The sequence below is a fragment of the Salmo salar genome, chromosome ssa29 (genome assembly GCF_905237065.1).
Source record: "Salmo salar chromosome ssa29, Ssal_v3.1, whole genome shotgun sequence".
NCBI classification, from domain to species: Eukaryota; Metazoa; Chordata; class Actinopteri; order Salmoniformes; family Salmonidae; genus Salmo; species Salmo salar.
This window is the reverse complement of record NC_059470.1, coordinates 15784042-15801575: the sequence shown is the minus strand read 5'-3', so window position 1 is coordinate 15801575 and position 17534 is coordinate 15784042. Positions and strand designations below refer to the sequence as shown.

The following is a 17534-nucleotide window of genomic DNA, read 5'->3' as shown; positions in this document are numbered from 1 at the left end:
GTTCCTGTATTTTGTCCTGTTGGTCAGTTTTGCTGTCAGTTTGTTGCAGACGTCATGAACATCGTAGTGCGATGTTATTAAATGACGTTCGAACTGACATGAGGGAATAGATGCACACGCATTCAACAAAGAGTTCCACATAACATCAAGAAAAGTAAGTGCGGCACGCGGAGGGCAGTCGTTTAGATTTGACCAAACTCGAAGCGCAGTGATTTGCGAAAGGTTCGCTGTCGCATGAAAATATCATTATCAAACAATTCGGCTTCCTGGCTGGTTAGCTAGCTATGCTAGCTGCGGCACTATCAGACAACTTGGGGTAGAGTCATACACAACTTTTGAGGTAACCTTTTGCCTTTGCAGTGTCACTTTTGTGACATCGGTTAGCAGAAAGCGTCGTTAGCCCTCTTGCGGGCTTATTTTTTATTAGCTAGCTGCTATAGTTTCAGTAGGTAGCTCACTCATTCGAAGGTCAATGACGAAGATTATCTATTATATTGACAAGATAGTCGAGTGACGGCTGTAACAATGGAAATATGTCCACAAAGATGGAAGGTAGGCGAGATCAGGTGGGACCATTCCAGCCAATTAGAGGGCAGAAATGCGTGTGAACAGGCGCAACTCCGATTTAAAGTCGTTTTTTTTTTTTTTGCCAAAATGCCACGTGCGTTCACTGTCACTGCATTCGTAACAACATAACTTATATCAGATCAAATAAGCCTCAAGTAGGAAATTGGCGATTACATTTTTTTTGTTAGACAAATTCGACACTGACTCCCATGCAAAAAAATTACTTCGTGGTCTTATTTTCGTGGACAGATTTTGAGCGGCGTAAACACTCTCGTTTCGCCTTCTCTGACGTTCAATCATGTAGCTCGAGCTGCAGCAACAACGTTATAAGGTGCAGCTATGAGTTTGCTGTTCCTGAAATTATGATATATATTTTTTTTTGTACCTGGTATTTATCCAGTCATTGTTGCCGCACTTGATAATACATAGGTCAATGGTTCCATCCCTGACCTTGTATGTTTTATTGTAGCCAACCGTGATCAAATAAATTGTTTAATTGCACGAGACAATGTATCGACTTCAATGTATTGCACATTTTGTTTTTTTTTCAGCGACGCAGCAAGAAATGGACAAAAACGTGCGCAAGCTTCGAAGTAAAGATATAAACCCATGCATTGAAGTATGTATTAGTATGCAGGCTACATGTTTGAATGAGATTATGCCTACTACATTTGAGATCTATACTGGTTTGAATGTTAATGTCATTTCTGTCGAATTCAACCACATGACTACTCTTTTCCAGGAAAGTGATGGCTCTCAGAAATGTTTGGATGCCAATAACTATGATAAGAACATGTGTTCTGCGTATTTTCTGAGATACAAAAACTGCAGAAAATACTGGGTGAGTATGCATTGGCGCAATCCATGAGTGCCAATCTAATGTAGCCTAATGCGGTGAGAGATCTAAAATAGATATTAAGTATTGCATGTGTAACAGTATAGCTTCCGTCCCTCTCCTCGCCCCAACCTGGGCTTGAACCAGGGACCCTCTGCACACATCAACAACTGACACCCACGAAGCATTGTTACCCATCGTGCCACAAAAGCCGCGGCCTTTGCAGAGCAAGGGGAACAACTACTTCAGGACTCAAAGCGAGTGACGTCACCCGATTGAAACGCTATTAGCGCGCACCACCGCTAACTAACTAGCCATTTCACATCGGTTACACATGTAGGCCAACATGAGGCAAAGATGAAGAATTCAAATTTACAGGTTGTCCAAAGGGAATGTTTAATACTAAAATTGGAAGGACCAGCAGAATGACTCACTGCATTCAAAGCTCGCTCCCTGTTGAGTTATTTTGTGCCAGTCTTTAAACTATGGAATCAGCATAATTGATTAGCACCTGCTGAAGAGGCCACTTTATTTGTATTTTAATTTTTTTTATTTAATTTTACCCCCCTTTTCTCCCCAATTTCGATTTTGTCTCATCGTTGCAACTCCCCAAAGGCCTCGGGAGGCGAATGTTGAGTCATGCGTCCTCCGAGACATGACCTGCCAAAGCGCAGTTCTTAACACCCGCCCGCTTAACCCGGAAGCCAGCCGCACCAATGTGTCGAAGGAAACACCGTTCAACTGACTAGAGGTCAGCCTGCAAGGCGTCGCTAGAGCTTGATAAGCCAAGTAAAGACCCTCTGGCCAAACCATCACCTAACCCGGAAGACGCTGGGCCAATTGTGCGCTACCCTATGGGACTCCTGATCACAGTCTGTTGTGATACAGCCCGGGATCAAACCTGGATCTGTGGTGACTCCTCTAGCACTGTGATGAAATGCCTCCCGAGTGGCGCAGCGGTCTAAGGCAAGAACCCACCCCTTAACAAGCCTCTGTCTACGGCAACTGGGTTGAGATGGGGATTTGCGGTGGCTGTGTTCCAGGACACCCACATTGCAGACTTGGGAAAGTAGCCATTTGCATGGAGCTGCCCTACAAAATAATTGGTAATGTTCTGGTTTTGTTCATCTATCCATCTGCATTATAATATGTACTTCATTGTCCATTAACTTCCAGAGATTGGAAATACTCCTTTATGTTCACACCCCCCAGGAGACACACAACCACCCTGAGGGTGCAGCGCCCTTGAAGCAATTGTAAGGGGTTAGGTGACTCGTTCAAGGGCAAAACGTCAGGCACCCAATTATTATAATTTTTTGCATCAGTTGAGATTTCAACTGCTAACCGCTAGGCTGCGTGCCGCCCCTAAATGTCCCAAATCAGTGCATATCACAGGGCCTATGGACTTAAATCGACGTGACTCCAGTGTTTTCTGTTCTTTTTTTCAGCACAACATCATGGTGAATAGGAGACGAGACGGCGTGAAGCCTGACATGCCCACTGCTGAGGAGCGCCAGGAGATACTGGCTGCCATTGGAGGCAAGCCCTATTGAGGCAGTGGCAAGCCCTATTGAGGCAGTGGCAAGACCAGCAGAAGGAAACACTGGAGCGGGGTGTAGACCATACTTTCCAGTAAAGCTCTGGGACAGACCCCTTCTTTATGAAGGTCTGAGAGCTCCTCCACACACCTCACCATTATGATGCTGACCGTGCCCCAAGAGGTGCCTCTGCCGCACTGTGTGCTGCTTGCCACTAAAGGTTGACGGTGGCGTTGAAACCTGTGTCAAATACTGATATCAATGATCAAATCACTACAGTATGCCTAATGCGGAAATCTGGCTATGAATGTGCATAGCTGGTTAGTATGAGTGGAGCTATATGGAAAAGCACTTGCGAGTTGCCTTGATGAATCAAGCGTTTTAATAGTCTTTAAACATTTACATTTAAGTCATTTAGCAGATGCTCTTATCCAGAGCGACTTACAAATTAAATTTAAAGAAAGAACTGGAAAGACTATGGACTTACTCACCTTTATTTGCAAGCCAGCATCTCTGAAAATAAACTGAATGTGTTTTTGTAAAAAGTGTATTTATTTAGTATACTTTTTCACAATCGCGTAAAAGCGTCTTTGGAACAATGTTGTCGATTTTTACAACAGTCCACAAGACGACTCTGGCCTTTCGCAGAACAGTAAATGTAATTGCTTTCTTAATACATTCTTAACTATGATGCAGTCAATTACATTCATTTAAAAAAACAGGACTGCCTGCAAAGACATTAATGCAACCATATTCATCTCTGGAGTACAAGCAGACAAAACAGAAAGTTAGTCTTTATTTGCAGTCACTAAGTCATGATCAAAATTGGTACTAGCCTACAACCATTGAAAGGTGCAGAATTATGTGCGATTACTCCTTTTATGCATATTTCATACACATTAAATGTTTTTAAAATAAGCACATTGTGTGCAGGATTCATTCATTGGTATCATCCCAATCTTAATTCCTTGTATTCAATGCATAGGCTGGTTTGCTCATAGTTTTGTAGACTTTCCATTGGTGCACATGATAGGCAATGAGGTGAATACAATGGAGGAACTCCACTGATATGAATGTATAGCCTCAATCCACACCAAAGCTCTACAATGGAAGGTCACAATGTTGGAGATGATTTACTTAGAAGTAACCCAACTTCACTCTGCATGTCAGCGATATTGTACAAAATCATATAAATTAGTCCCCATTACTTAGATCTTTCACGATATTGTACATGGTAGGACACTGATGGGATTGAAATAGAATTCCGTGCGATAGTATTTACTCATTGCCGGAAACAGTGTTGTACACATTTCTCTTCGGATGAAAAAAAAACATTTTTGTTAATATTCTGTGAAATAAAGACTACAATTCATTTTGTATTCACTGATGACATTTGTATTTAAAGTTTTGCAAAAGGTGGTCTAAGATACGCAAGTCAGGTACAAAGACAAGAAAATGATCATAACGTTAGTAAATGCATTTGATCGCTGCTGACCTGCTAAAGATACGTTTCAACACGGATCCAAAAATTGCTTGTACACGATTGAGAAAAACCATAACATACTGCCACCAAGCCTGATCGCAGATCTGTATTTTGTTATTTTATTTAACTAGGCGAGTCAGTTAAGAACAAATTCTTATTTACAATGACGGCCTACCCCAGCCAAACCCTAACCCGCACGATGCTGGGCCAATTGTGCGCCGCCCTATGGGACTCCCAATCACAGCCGGTTGTGATACAGCCTGGAATTAAAAACAGGGTCTGTAGTGATGCCTCTAGCACTGAGATGCAGTGCCTTAGACCGCTGCGCCACTCGGGAGTCCCAAATGTGCTTTGGCCAACATCTGATTCGCTGTTATGCTAAACAGTCTTGCAATGTAAACGTCTACTCTGTTGGGCACGCTTAAATAAATGAGTGCCAGGAGTAAAGTGGGTCATATTCTGATTCAATAATCCATGCTGCCGCAGTATTTACACCATCACATACAGTATATGCAGTTAGCCAAATCCCTTGGAATCTGAGTTGGCTAGTATTTTGAATCACACTCTCTGAGGGCACATGCAGACCTGGGACCAGGCTAATTTGGGAAAATATTTAACTTTGTACTGATTGTTTCAAGTGCATGCATTATGTAAGGTAATAGCCTATGTCTTGATACAATAAAACACATTTGAAAAGCTTCAGTTGCATTGTATTCCGACACATTTTTATCATGTCTTGTAGTGTCGGTTGAATGCCAGTGCTATTGTTTTGCATTAGTGTTTCAGAGCCATTTACACTAGGTGGTGCTGTTGCTTTACTGACGGAGCCACCCACACTACCCTGCTTTCTCAAATCTGGCTATAGAGGTCTACAGCAATGTTGGTTTCCCCTCGAATCGGCGAATGATAAGTAGGGTTGTTAAATGTTTGAATGGTGACTGACCACTGTCAGGATCCACCTGATTGGCTGATTCCCGAGAGTGTGTTTTTCCATGGCAAATGTTGAGATGATGCCTATAATCAACAATCCCCTGCACACAGCAGATGTGCACTACAACATTGTGGCTCTCAGAATACCGATTAAGAGTTGCACTCATTATCAAACAAGCAATCAAGCAAAGAATGTCTCTTACTCAGTGCCAATCTATTACTTTGAACAGATGTCCTACTTTTTTTCAATGGCATAAAGAAGATATATGTTCATTTTTTGATCATGTATTTTATTATGCGATCAGACAGCTGTAAAGCTTTCCAAACATTTAACTTTACAGCAAGCAAAGATTAATATGAGGCATACATGGTAAGTCATTAAGACATGATGTACGATTGGGATTATCTGAAAAGATAACCATGGCTGCACCTGTAAATGAATAATGATGATATGTCCATAATTTCACACTATCACATAACGAGTTGAAACATCAGCAACCTTCAAAGTGTACTTTGGCATATTATTATTCAATTATTAAAGTTTCTTAGCAGCTTTATTGATGCGGATACTTTTGAACAAGCCACATAATAAGACTATAATATAATTAAGGCTAACAATGCATATACTTTGATTAAAATACATAAAAGCAAGAAATCATTCAACAACTACTTTAAAGCAGCAGCTTTTGTAAATGAATACATTTCAAGTGACTCTCAGGAGAGAAATCTCATTGGACATAAAAGAACAGACATTTACTTCATACTGTATTCCCACACATTAGTAAAACAAGAGGTAACAATATATATGGTAGAATTAGTAACCATAGTTTCATACGAGTGCATCATCTCTGTATACTGTCAATGGCTCTTTAAAACATCCTTCATAGGCGATAATTATTTGTGCACTAACAATTCAATTCTACAGTGAATTTCATACATGTACATGGTATGTAGCATATGCATATTACTTCCATTATAAAAGCCAGAAAAACGTATTAAAATGTAGTCTAGATTCACAAAGGGTTGTAAACTGCAGCACTTCATGCGGGAAATGGATTGAGACCCCCCCTCCTGAGCACTTATTGAATGCTTCAGTCCTTTTTCCCATGGCCTTTGAATGCATCCATGAAATTGAATGCCCCCAGGTAGTCTCCCAAGAGGAGCCCCATCTTAGTGGGCAAAATGCTGTGAGAAGAGAACACACGTAATAAAAAGAGACATGGGTTATTTATTCAACTTCACAGCAGCTGTAAATTATTGACCTATTTTTTTTCTCCAAACGCACAAAACCCAATAAATACTGAACAAAATAATTGAATAGTCATGTACATATACTGTACGTCATGTATATGTGCAGTAAAGCCATTCTGTGAAGAACTGCTGCACTTCAAACATCAATAATCAAACATAAAATGCCTTTATGACTGACATAAATGCTAGGGACTCTATATGATCATGCACCACATTAACTTTTACAATCATTTTTTCGGAAAAATGTACAATAGGAACCATCAAAGGCTTTGTGGCAGTGTGCAGATTTCCATACAGATTTCCATACAGAAGTAGAGCTTGATTACAATTGATACAGGAGGAATAGGAGGTGAGTCATCTCTCTCTCTCTCCTCTCTCTCTCTCTTTCTCTTTCCTATCTTGCTCTTTCTCTCTTATCTCTCTTTCTCTCCTATCTCCCTCTCTCTCTCCCTCTCTCTCTCTGAGGTGCTCTCATTCATGGAGGGCTTTCCAGCTAAAGCCCAACTGACTAAATGTCCACCTTAGAATCCAGGTTCTTTTGTGAGTTAATCATCTCTCCAATTTATGCATTTTTGGCACTTCAATCAAATTCAAGGAATACATTTTCATTAAATTAGTTGCAATTAGTAATTAGCAATAGGATTTCTTAAAAAATGCACCATTAAGAGTGGGAGTTTTACGCCTGTATGAAGGTACTGAAGGGCCCAGATGCAGTTTAGAATTAATGTCAGTGAATCCTTAGATAAAACACTGTGCTCAGATTAGCAAGTATGTGGGGGGGGGATGTTGAAATATTATTCCCCACTTGCAATGGGGTCATAGTCCTACTAAACAGTGCAACTTTGTCCCAATGTTACAGCAGAGAAGCAGTCTGTGGTAGAGAAAATGTCTGTCTACATTCTCAGTTCCTGTCTAGGCTGTGTTGTAATCACTCACGTGTTATGACCTTCCCCTACCACCTCTGAAACCAATGCTTGTGTTTATAGTGTTTGATATAAATTATGAACATGAACTACAATCCAAAGCATTCGTAGCATTTCCTTAAACACTATATAAACATGGCATAACTGCTAGAGGTACATAAACAGTTATTTTGACATGTAATCGTGTGGTGTATGTCACCTTGTTTCTGTGAGCGTGTTCATGTTTATTGTGTGAAATAAGTACACATGTGTGGGTGTATGCGAGTTCATGTACATATCGGAAAGGTGTATGTGCGTGCGGTCGAGTGTACTGTACGTATGTGTGTGTTGCGTGCGTGCATTTATTTGTGTGTTTGCGTGTGCGTTTTGTGCCCACTACCCGCTACTCGCCTTCGACTCTTGTCTCTCACGCAACCTCCTCCCTACTCTTTGTTTACACATGCACCTTTCCACCTAGGCAGCTGTCAGGTCAAGTATCCTCTGTGGCAGGCCTGCATGAATCACTCAGATTTCTAGAGCAATCTCTAGTGTTTAGGCAAACACCACCACAAACAACATGTTCCAGCTCTCAATCTCTCTCACTCCACTCTCAAGCTCAGTCCCTGTGATAGAAGTATTTGCACTTTTGCTTATAGCCCCCACACCGTTTGACACAATGAAGGCTTGCTCATCTGCATTCATACCGTGTCTGTCCAGTTTAGTGAACAATGTTTATGCATGCAGTGGCTTTATTGACCCAACTCCCGCTTCTACGCACACATAGGTCCCTAAACCATTCTGCTGTTTTATTTAACCACCATGTTTCTATGTTGATGTAAAACTCCTGCAATGTGGATTTGGTTAAAATAACGCTCCCTATACTTTCAATGCATTTTTTGCGCAAAAGTTGGGTATCCGCTTGCCAAAATAAAAAAGGTGCGTGAACTGCGTTAACGTGAGTTTACCCTTCACTACACCACTGTTCTCAGTCCACAGTGTCAACAGTTTCATCTGTTGCATCCTCTCCATACATTTTTGTTGTGTCAACAATCTAGGTCATTGCTGATTACAAAGGTTTGAAAGTCAGTGTTGGGTGGATCATAATAATGCCTTAACAAATAAATACACTTTTAAGACACATTTCAGTTGAATGCATTCAGTTGTACAACTGACTGGGTATCCCCCTTTCCCTTCCCTTTTCTTTATGAGTCCTCAATTAGTATATTTCAAGTAGAATGGAATGTATCTGTTTTACCCGGCAGTCGAACAAAAATGCAGAATGCTTTTGGGTACTAGTAGCAGGTAGACCCCCTCCACTGGTAGATGCTGATTTTTTTTAAATATGACACATGACTGCTGTGGTTGTGTAAACAAAGATATAGAAACCTGTTTGATTACATCTAAACCTAAGAGACGACTGGAGCTGGGGAGGTAGCAGCTAGGGCCCGGGGTTCCATTTAGTAAATCCTGCATAGTGTTTGGTACAGTTCTTACTTCTTGAGGGCGAGGACAAGGTAGAGGATCCGAGGCATATACAGGTACACTTGGTCAGTTTGGATAGCACGGACGATCCTTTTGGCCACATAGTCAGGTTCCAGGATGGGCATGAGAACGGGCCATCTGCAGGAAGCACCCAAAACCAAACAAATCATTTCTCTCACTGATCAGCAGTTCAAAGTAATGGGCTGGCACTCTCTAGTGTGAATCTACATCTAAAAACACACTGCATGCACTGACGCCTTCAAAAATGATTGTCTAAGCCCCTTTCTCATTTCACTTCAAATCCTTCAAAATGTTATGCCACGATGAACGTTGTACTTTGTAATCAGTTTCTGCCTTCAGTCTGTTCCTTAAAAGACATAAAACCCAGAAACTTTGGAGAACAAATATCTCTTTGGAAATCAAGGGCTGTTACTTTGTCAAAGGAACCCATACATTTTTTTAAAACCATTGTAGCAACTTGATAAAAACAGGACTTTTGTGTGGGGACTTTCAACATCAGAGCATCACAATCTCATTCAAATCTCATTGTGATTAGGTCCTGACTTTTGTTCAGAAATGTTACAGTGTGTGTATGTGTGTGTGTGTATCTGAGTAACAGGATGTGGTAGGCATTACTCTGCTCTGTGGCCAGTAAAAAGCAGAACCAAGCAGCATGAATAATAAAGTGAGAAAATGGAAGGGCCCAAAGAGCTTAAGAGCAAGACTTAGGGACGCTGGCATTGTTGTTAACTCATTCTGACATCACACACACACACACACACACACACACACACACACACACACACACACACACACACACACACACACACACACACACACACACACACACACACACACACACACACACACACACACACACACCACTCAAACGGCGATGATCACTAGCGACATCAAAGGACATGGCCCTAGGCAGTCCAGGTAGAGCTGGCTCCATGGCATCTATGGTGGTGTCACATAACTAGTAGGGCGAGGTTGCCCCGGCCTAGACAATAATTGAAGGTCATCTACACACCATGGTATACTGCCATTAACTGTATTTCCACACCCTGGTCTAAATCGAATAAACTTACTGCTCAAGACAGTTACAAAGTAGAATTTCACTGCCAAGCAAAGTGAAGCAGAGCAAGCATTTTATTGCTTAGCTACACACTGCTACTACACATAGCGCAGTGCTACATTGTAGACATTTCCATATTGTGTCTACAGTCGCAGCACTTCCTCTAACAGAGCTCATGGTAGCAAAACGTGTTCTGGGTATGTGTGTGTATGTCAGAACGGTGGACCCACTTGGTGATAGCGCCGTCAAACATCCCCGTGTTAATGAAGAAGGGACACACGATGGTGGTCTTCACTCCATTTTTCTTTGTCGCTAGCAGCTCCAGCGCCACAGACTCAGCGAAGCCCACAGCCGCAAACTTACTGGCACAGTAATCTGAGCACAGACAGAGAGTAGAGGAATGGGAATGCATTACTCTGAGTGTTCACACTCACACTTTTTGTTATCACAAACTAACCAGTACATGGGTATGTGATGTTGGGTGAAATATTTATATCCCACTTTAGAGGGGTAGTGAGTGAGATGAGTATATCTAACCTGCCAGGCCGTTGACTCCAATCAGTCCAGCAGAGCTGGCGATGCTCACCAGGTGACCATGGTTACTGGCTATCATTGCAGGGAGAAACGCCTTGTAAGTCTGGGGAAAAACAGATGATCATGGTTGAGAATTACTTTGCTGGCAACATGCTATGCATATAATTAAAAAATCCCCATGGGCAATGATATTTGTACATGTTCTTTGTCTCTCCTTGTCTAAGTATTTTTTTATTTTATGTTTATCTTACACCTTTATTGATATGAGCATGTTGTGTTATGTTTAGAGCTATTTCCATAGGCTGGTCTGGCACATCCTGCGGGCTTAGGCCATCTATCATTCCCTATGCTATCATTCCCTTTGCTACTCTTTTACGCTTAGACTTGAAAAGATGGCACTGCAGATCCGCAAAAAGTTCTACAGCTGCACCATTGAGAGCATCTGACTGGCTGCATCACCGCTTGGTACGGCAACTGCAAGGCACCCATTCCGCAAGGTGCTACAGAGGGTGGTGAGTACGACACAGTACATCGCTGGGCCAAGCTCCCTGCCATCCAGGACCTCTATACCAGGCGGTGTCAGGCCCAAAATATTTTCAAAGACTCCAGCCACCCAAGCCATAGAGTGTTCTCTCTGCTACTGCATGGCAAGCGGTACCAGTGCACCAAGTCTGGAACCAACAGGACCCTGAACAGCTTTAACTCCCAAGCCCAAGCCTCCCAACCCTAACCCTAACCCTACCCGGACTACCTGCATTGGCCCTTTTTTGAACTAACTCTCTTGCACTGACTCTATGCACACACACTGGTCTATAACCACACACTCACACATACTTACACTGACACACCAACACACACATACACGCACTACGCCCACACACACATGAAATGCGCACACATGCATACTGACACACACACACACACACACACACACACACACACACACACACACACACACACACACACACACACACACACACACACACACACACACACACACACACACACACACACACACACACACACACACACACACACCACATACGCTGCTGCTACTGCTCAGTCTATTATCACTTTACCCTTACCGATATGTACATAGCTACCTCAATTGCCTCGTATCCCTGCATATCAACTCGGTACTGGTACTCGCTGTATATAGCCATGTTATTGTTTTTCATTATTCACTGTGTATTTATTCCTCGTGTCACTATTTCTATTTTCTATTTCTTATATCTTATCTTTAACTCTGCATGGTTGGAAAAGGACCCTTAACCATTTCACTGTTAGTCTACACCTGTTGTATACGAGGCATTTGACAAATGAAATTAGATTAGATTTGATTTGACTTGTCGTAGAAAAATGCAAAATGTTCATGATAAAATTCCAACTCACCCAGAAGTGAGCATTGGAGTTGACCTCCATCGACTTCTCAATCAGGCTGTCGGGAGCACTCATGAACTTCGTCCCTGTGACAATGCCTGCATTGTTTATCAGGATTGTCACATCTCCCACTTCCCTTTTCACCTGGCAATCAACACATAATATAGCATGCTGTATAGAAGTAACAGGATAAGAACATAAATGGAACTGGGCCTAAATCTACCACACAAGGATCACACAGATTACCACTAATCTCTGAGAAAAAAAAAGGTGCTAAGTAGAACCACACAGGGTTCTTTGGTTTGTTCCCATAGGGGAACCCTTTTTGGTGCTGGGTAGAACCCTATGCAGAGGGTTCTTTAAAAAAAAAATGTTTTATGTAAGCTTTATTTAACTAGGCAAGTGAGTTAAGAACAAATTCTTATTTTACAATGACAGGCTACTCCGGCCAAATCTTCCCCTAACCCAGACAACGCTGGGCCAATTGTGCACCACCCTATGGTACTCCCAATCACAGCCGGTTGTGGTACAGCCCAGGATCGAACCAGGGTCTGTGGTGACGCCTCTAGCACTGCGCCACTCAGGTGCCCTATCTATGTAGGGTTCATCAAAGAACCCCCTGTATATGGTTCTACCTAGAGCCATTTTATAATCTAAAGGTTCTTCCTAGAACCGTCTGTGAAGGGTTCTGGCGAGAAACCTTTCATCTTTGGAGGGTTCTTCCTAGAATCCTCTATGAATGGTTCCACCAGCCTTATTAGCCTTTAAAATGTAATTATCATAAGGCCTTTATTTGAGGGCCTAATTATACCCTAACATAGTGGTGTTAGGAATCTCCTGGTTTACAAGCCACATCAGGCCTGCAAGTCACATTATGCTGGTTTGCAAAATTATCTATAATTCCTATTGCAATCCAGCCAGAGTTAGGATATCCAATTGTGGAATTGTTAATCACCTGCAACCTGCATTCAGAATGACTGCCAGGGTAGGGAAGATTGAATACTGAGACTACCTTAGTCATCTAAACTGGAACAACCATCTCAGTAATGGGTGAAATACATCCAATTACTAACAGATTGGATTATAGAAAACTGTTTGTTATGTATCTTTGTGTAGCATAAAATTAATCAACCTAGCAATGTACATGCAAAAACACAGATATTACAGTAAAACAAACAAGTCTGAAAATCTTCCTGCAATAGAGCATGCTGGGAAATATTATATATGGTTATATGTACAGTTGAAGTTGGAAGTTTAAATACACTTAGGTTGGAGTCATTAAAACTCGTTTTTCAACCACTCCACAAATTTCTTGTTAACAAACTATAGTTTTGGCAAGTCGGTTAGGACATCTACTTTGTGCATGGCACAAGTCATTTTTCCAACAATTGTTTACAGACAGATTATTTCACTTATAATTCACAGTATCACAATTCCAGTGGGTCAGAAGTTTACATACACTAAATTGACTGTGCCTTTAAACAGCTTGGAAAATTCCAGAAAATGATGTCATGGCTTTAGAAGCTTCTGATAGGCTAATTGACATTGTTTGAGTCAATTGGAGGTGTCCCTGTAAATGTATTTCAAGGCCTACCTACAAACTCAGTGCCTCTTTGCTTGACATCATGGGAAAATCAAAAGAAATCAGCCAAGACCTCAGAAAAAAAATTGTAGACCTCCACAAGTCTGGTTCATGCATAGGAGCAATTTCCAAATGCCTGAAGGTACCACGTTCATCTGTACAAACAATAGTACGCAAGTATAAACATCATGGGGCCACACAGTCGTCATACCGCTCAGGAAGGAGACGCGTTCTGTCTCCTAGAGATTAACGTACTTTGGTGCGAAAAGTGCAAATCAATCCTAGAACAACAGCAAAGGACCTTGTGAAGATGCTGAAGGACACAGGTACAACAGTATCTATATCCACAGTAAAACGAGTCCTATATCAACATAAACTGAAAGGCTGCTCAGTAAGGAAGAAGCCACTGCTCCAAAACCGCCATAAAAAAGCCAGACTACGGTTTGCAACTGCACATGGGGACAAAGATCGTACTTTTTGGAGAAATGTCCTCTGGTCTGATGAAACAAAAATAGAACTGTTTGGCCATAATGGCTTGCAAGCCGAAGAACACCATCCCAACCGTGAAGCACGGGGGTGGCAGCATCAAGTTGTGGGGGTGCTTTGCTTCAGGAGGGACTGGTGCACTTCACAAAATAGATGGCATCATGAGGGAGGAATATTATGTGGATATATTGAAGCAACATCTCAAGACATCAGTCAGGAAGTTAAAGCTTGGTCGCCAATGGGTCTTGTGGCAAAATGGCTTAAGGACAACAAAGTCAAGGTATTGGAGTGGCCATCACAAAGCCCTGACCTCAACCCTATAGAAAATTTGTGGGCAGAACTGAAAAAGCGTGTGCGAGCAAGGAGGCCTACAAACCTGACTCAGTTACACCAGCTCTGTCAGGAGGAATTGGTCCAAAATTCACCCAACTTATTGTGGGAAGCTTGTGGAAGGCTACCCAAAATGTTTGACCCAAGTTAAACAATTTAAAGGCAATGCTACCAAATACTAATTGAGTGTATGTAAACTTCTGACCCATTGGAAATGTGATGAAAGAAATAAAAGCTGAAAGAAATAATTCTCTCTACTATTATTCTGACATGTCACATTCTTAAAATAAAGTGGTGATCCTAACTGACCTAAGACAGGGAATTTTTACTTGGATTACATTTCAGGAATTGTGAAAAACTGAGTTTAAATGTATTTGGCTAAGGTGTATGTAAACTTCCGACAACTGTATAACCTTTCTTGCCTTCCAAAGAATCCTTGCCTCCCAAAGAGTCATCAAAGATCCCTTTCTTCCAAAAGCGGTTGTTAGGATGTTAAAGGTTCTAAGTATAACCCCCCCCCAAAAAAAACCCTCCTTTGGAACCCTTTTTTCTGAGAGTGTAGCAGAGTATGACTGTGATCTCCAGTATCTAACCAATACCTATGCACTGGATCACAGCAATGTGAATATTGTGGGATCGGAGCTGTAATCATGAGGTGGACCTGAACAGAGCAGACATGGAATGTGTGGGAGTCTTTCAACATTTGTTCCCAAAGCATGGAGGCCCTTTGAGTTGTTGTGCAGTATAATAGACATTGGGTTGATCAATTATTTATGTAAACATCTTCCCTCTCAAATACATTTGCATGCTTTCGGGAAGGAGCATTGCGGTATATTTGCAACAGCTCAAATTACAACTACGAAGATTAGTGTACAGTATGTTTTGAAAAATATGGTACTGTAGCCTGTCAAAAAATACTACAGACCTTCAAACTGTTACCTGCTGTAGGAAAGTGGTAGAACATGGGTAATAACATCCATACCTGGCCAGGTATATAGACCATATACCTGACCAGGTGGCATAAAACCCACCTGGTCAGCCACTGAGTACACCTCTGCCTTGTTGCTGCAGTCACAGATGTATGAGTGGACCCTGGCCGCGCCCTTTTGCTTCACCAGTCGAACCGTTTCCTTGTTGCCATCCTGGCTAATGTCCCACAGCACCAGCGTTACGCCCATGGAGGCGAACTCAAGCGCCATCAGCCTGCCGATGCCGCTACCCGCCCCTGTGATGAGGATAGTTTCTCCCGCAACGCTCTTCTTCCGCGAAGGGATGAAGAGTTTTACAAGTGCCTCCAAGTTATAATATATAGACAAGGCCAGCACCTGTAGCGTCTCCAGAGCGAAGTTCATCTTAAAGACTAGTAGAGTACCTATCAAACCGCATGAATTACAGTTGAGTTAAAATTAAAATGATGCGTTATAGATAGGCTATAATCTATTCTGGTGGTATGGTTCATGGAAAAACAACTGTCTCTCTTGTCCCAAAATGATATACCATTGTCAGGTCTGTTGTTAGCCTATGGGTTTCCATAGGCCTTATTCTGAATTAATAAAAGGTAAAACCATTACAATTGATTGCTTTCTTTCCCTCTATGTTGATTGTTTTCTTTCCCTCGATCTTCAATGTCAGAATCGGTTTAGAATAAGAAAACTAATAAGGATGATAGCATGTCGACAAATACTACGTTTTCTAATTCAGTTGATATCTTCAAATATGGCTACACAGCGATTAACTTACCCCTTTCCTTACGAGAACAAGTCTTAGAAACCTATATTGAGCATCAAAGTAAACAAACATAATAGCGCTTATCCTATTATAGGATTACTTTTCCGACCTTTGCACAATGAGGTAGTAGGGACCGACACCGTGTTTACCTCGAGACAAAGTCCAATTCTATATCGTAGGGCAGGCTATGGCTTTAACCGCACACAGGCAGGGCGCGTCTCCTATGAACCGTTTGCTCAGCATTCTCTATGTGATGAGTTGATGGAAGTAGCCTATATTAGAAACGGCCCGTTTAATCAGTTGTCATTCAGTATAATATAAAGATACACTTACCTTAATCTATAGGCTAAATATTGGTTCCCTTTCTTCAAACACTGTCTGTGTTCTGCGCGCTAACCGCATCCAAATCGGCACAGCCAGTCGCCGCTACCTATTAACTTTGACCTAGTAAGAGGCATTGTGGGGAGACGACGATTTTACTACAAGCGACTCATTGGTGCGACTCATTGGTAAAATACCTTGCTATTGTATTCCCAAACCCTAGATGTTTAGGCTACTCAACTGTGCTGGTAATATGCAAGGTCAGTGGGTGTTGGGAGTTGTAGGGGACCTCGGTAACACTTTACATGAAGGTGTTTAAAAGTAGTTTATAAACTGTTAACTAATACTGCATAGTTACGTTTTTAAAATATGAAATAATTGTTGATGATTGTTGGTTGACTATTTATTCCCACTGCTGCACAACTCTTGGAGGACAATGGAAGTTGGATGGATGAAAAATCATATCAAATCAAATCAAATTTTATTAGTCACATGCGCCGAATACAGCAGGTGTAGACCTTACAGTGAAGTGCTTACTTACAAGCCCCTAACCAACAATGCAGTTAAAAAATATGGATAAGAATAAGAAATAAAAGTAACAAGTAATTAAAGAGCATGTCACGTCCTGACCAGTAAAGGGGTCATTTTGTTATTGTAGTTGGTCAGGACGTGGCAGGGGTGTGTTTGTTTTGTGTGTTTCGTTTTTTGGGGGGTTATGTTCTATGTTAATATATTTCTATGTTTGTTCTAGTTCTTATATTTCTATGTTTAGTTTATTGGGCTGACCTTCAATTGGAGGCAGCTGTTCCTCGTTGCCTCTAATCGAAGGTCCTATTTAGTTGGGGTGTGTTTCCATGGGTTTTGTGGGTAGTTGTTCCGTGTATAGCTGTGAGCCTTACAGGACTGTTTTTTGTCGTTGTTTTTGTGTAAGTGTTTTTTTTTGTTTTTTTTTTCTAATAAAAGAAGATGAGTATTCATATACCCGCTGCGTTTTGGTCCACCTTTTACGACGCATCTGACAGAGCAGCAGTAAAATATCAATAGCGAGACTATATACAGGGGGGTACCGGTATAGAGTCAATGTGCGGGTTAGTTGAGGTAATATGT

The 17534-nt window shown here is 41.6% G+C and overlaps 2 protein-coding genes across 4 annotated transcripts; one reads left to right on the top strand and one right to left on the bottom strand.

Moving 5' to 3' along the window:
• The first annotated feature begins 63 nt into the window (after positions 1-63).
• chchd7 (coiled-coil-helix-coiled-coil-helix domain containing 7) lies at positions 64-4312 on the top strand. 2 transcript variants are annotated; one of them, NM_001140955.1, is given in 4 exon segments: positions 64-154; positions 1119-1186; positions 1310-1408; positions 2851-3851. In NM_001140955.1, coding segments are annotated over 3 exon segments (258 nt in total). In that variant the 5' UTR covers positions 64-154; positions 1119-1132; the 3' UTR covers positions 2956-3851.
• A 1310-nt stretch (positions 4313-5622) lies between these two features.
• On the bottom strand, positions 5623-16664 carry sdr16c5b (short chain dehydrogenase/reductase family 16C, member 5b). Of its 2 annotated transcripts, none has more exons than XM_014180985.1 (7): positions 16440-16664; positions 15410-15750; positions 11993-12124; positions 10604-10703; positions 10297-10441; positions 9001-9126; positions 5623-6538 (listed from the first exon to the last, which is right to left on the bottom strand). In XM_014180985.1, exons 2-7 carry the CDS (start codon positions 15728-15730, stop codon positions 6445-6447), a joined length of 918 nt encoding a protein of 305 aa, XP_014036460.1. In that variant the 5' UTR covers positions 15731-15750; positions 16440-16664; the 3' UTR covers positions 5623-6444. The 2 variants fall into 2 exon arrangements, with proteins under 2 accessions (XP_014036460.1, XP_014036459.1); XM_014180984.2 differs by lacking the exon at positions 16440-16664 and adding an exon at positions 16119-16317.
• Positions 16665-17534: the final 870 nt, after the last annotated feature.

Excerpts from the sequence above, each read along its gene's own strand:
- chchd7 (XM_014180601.2), top strand. The coding sequence starts at position 1,133 with ATGGACAAAAACGTGCGCAAGCTTCGAAGTAAAGATATAAACCCATGC. Across the intron at positions 1,187-1,309 it reads ATATAAACCCATGCATTGAA|GAAAGTGATGGCTCTCAGAA; the intron begins GTATGTATTAGT and ends ACTCTTTTCCAG. Across the intron at positions 1,409-2,850 it reads AAAACTGCAGAAAATACTGG|CACAACATCATGGTGAATAG; the intron begins GTGAGTATGCAT and ends TCTTTTTTTCAG.
- sdr16c5b (XM_014180985.1), bottom strand. The coding sequence starts at position 15,730 with ATGAACTTCGCTCTGGAGACGCTACAGGTGCTGGCCTTGTCTATATAT. Across the intron at positions 12,125-15,409 it reads TGTACTCAGTGGCTGACCAG|GTGAAAAGGGAAGTGGGAGA; the intron begins GTGGGTTTTATG and ends GTTGATTGCCAG. Across the intron at positions 9,127-10,296 it reads TTTGACGGCGCTATCACCAA|ATGGCCCGTTCTCATGCCCA; the intron begins GTGGGTCCACCG and ends TGCTTCCTGCAG.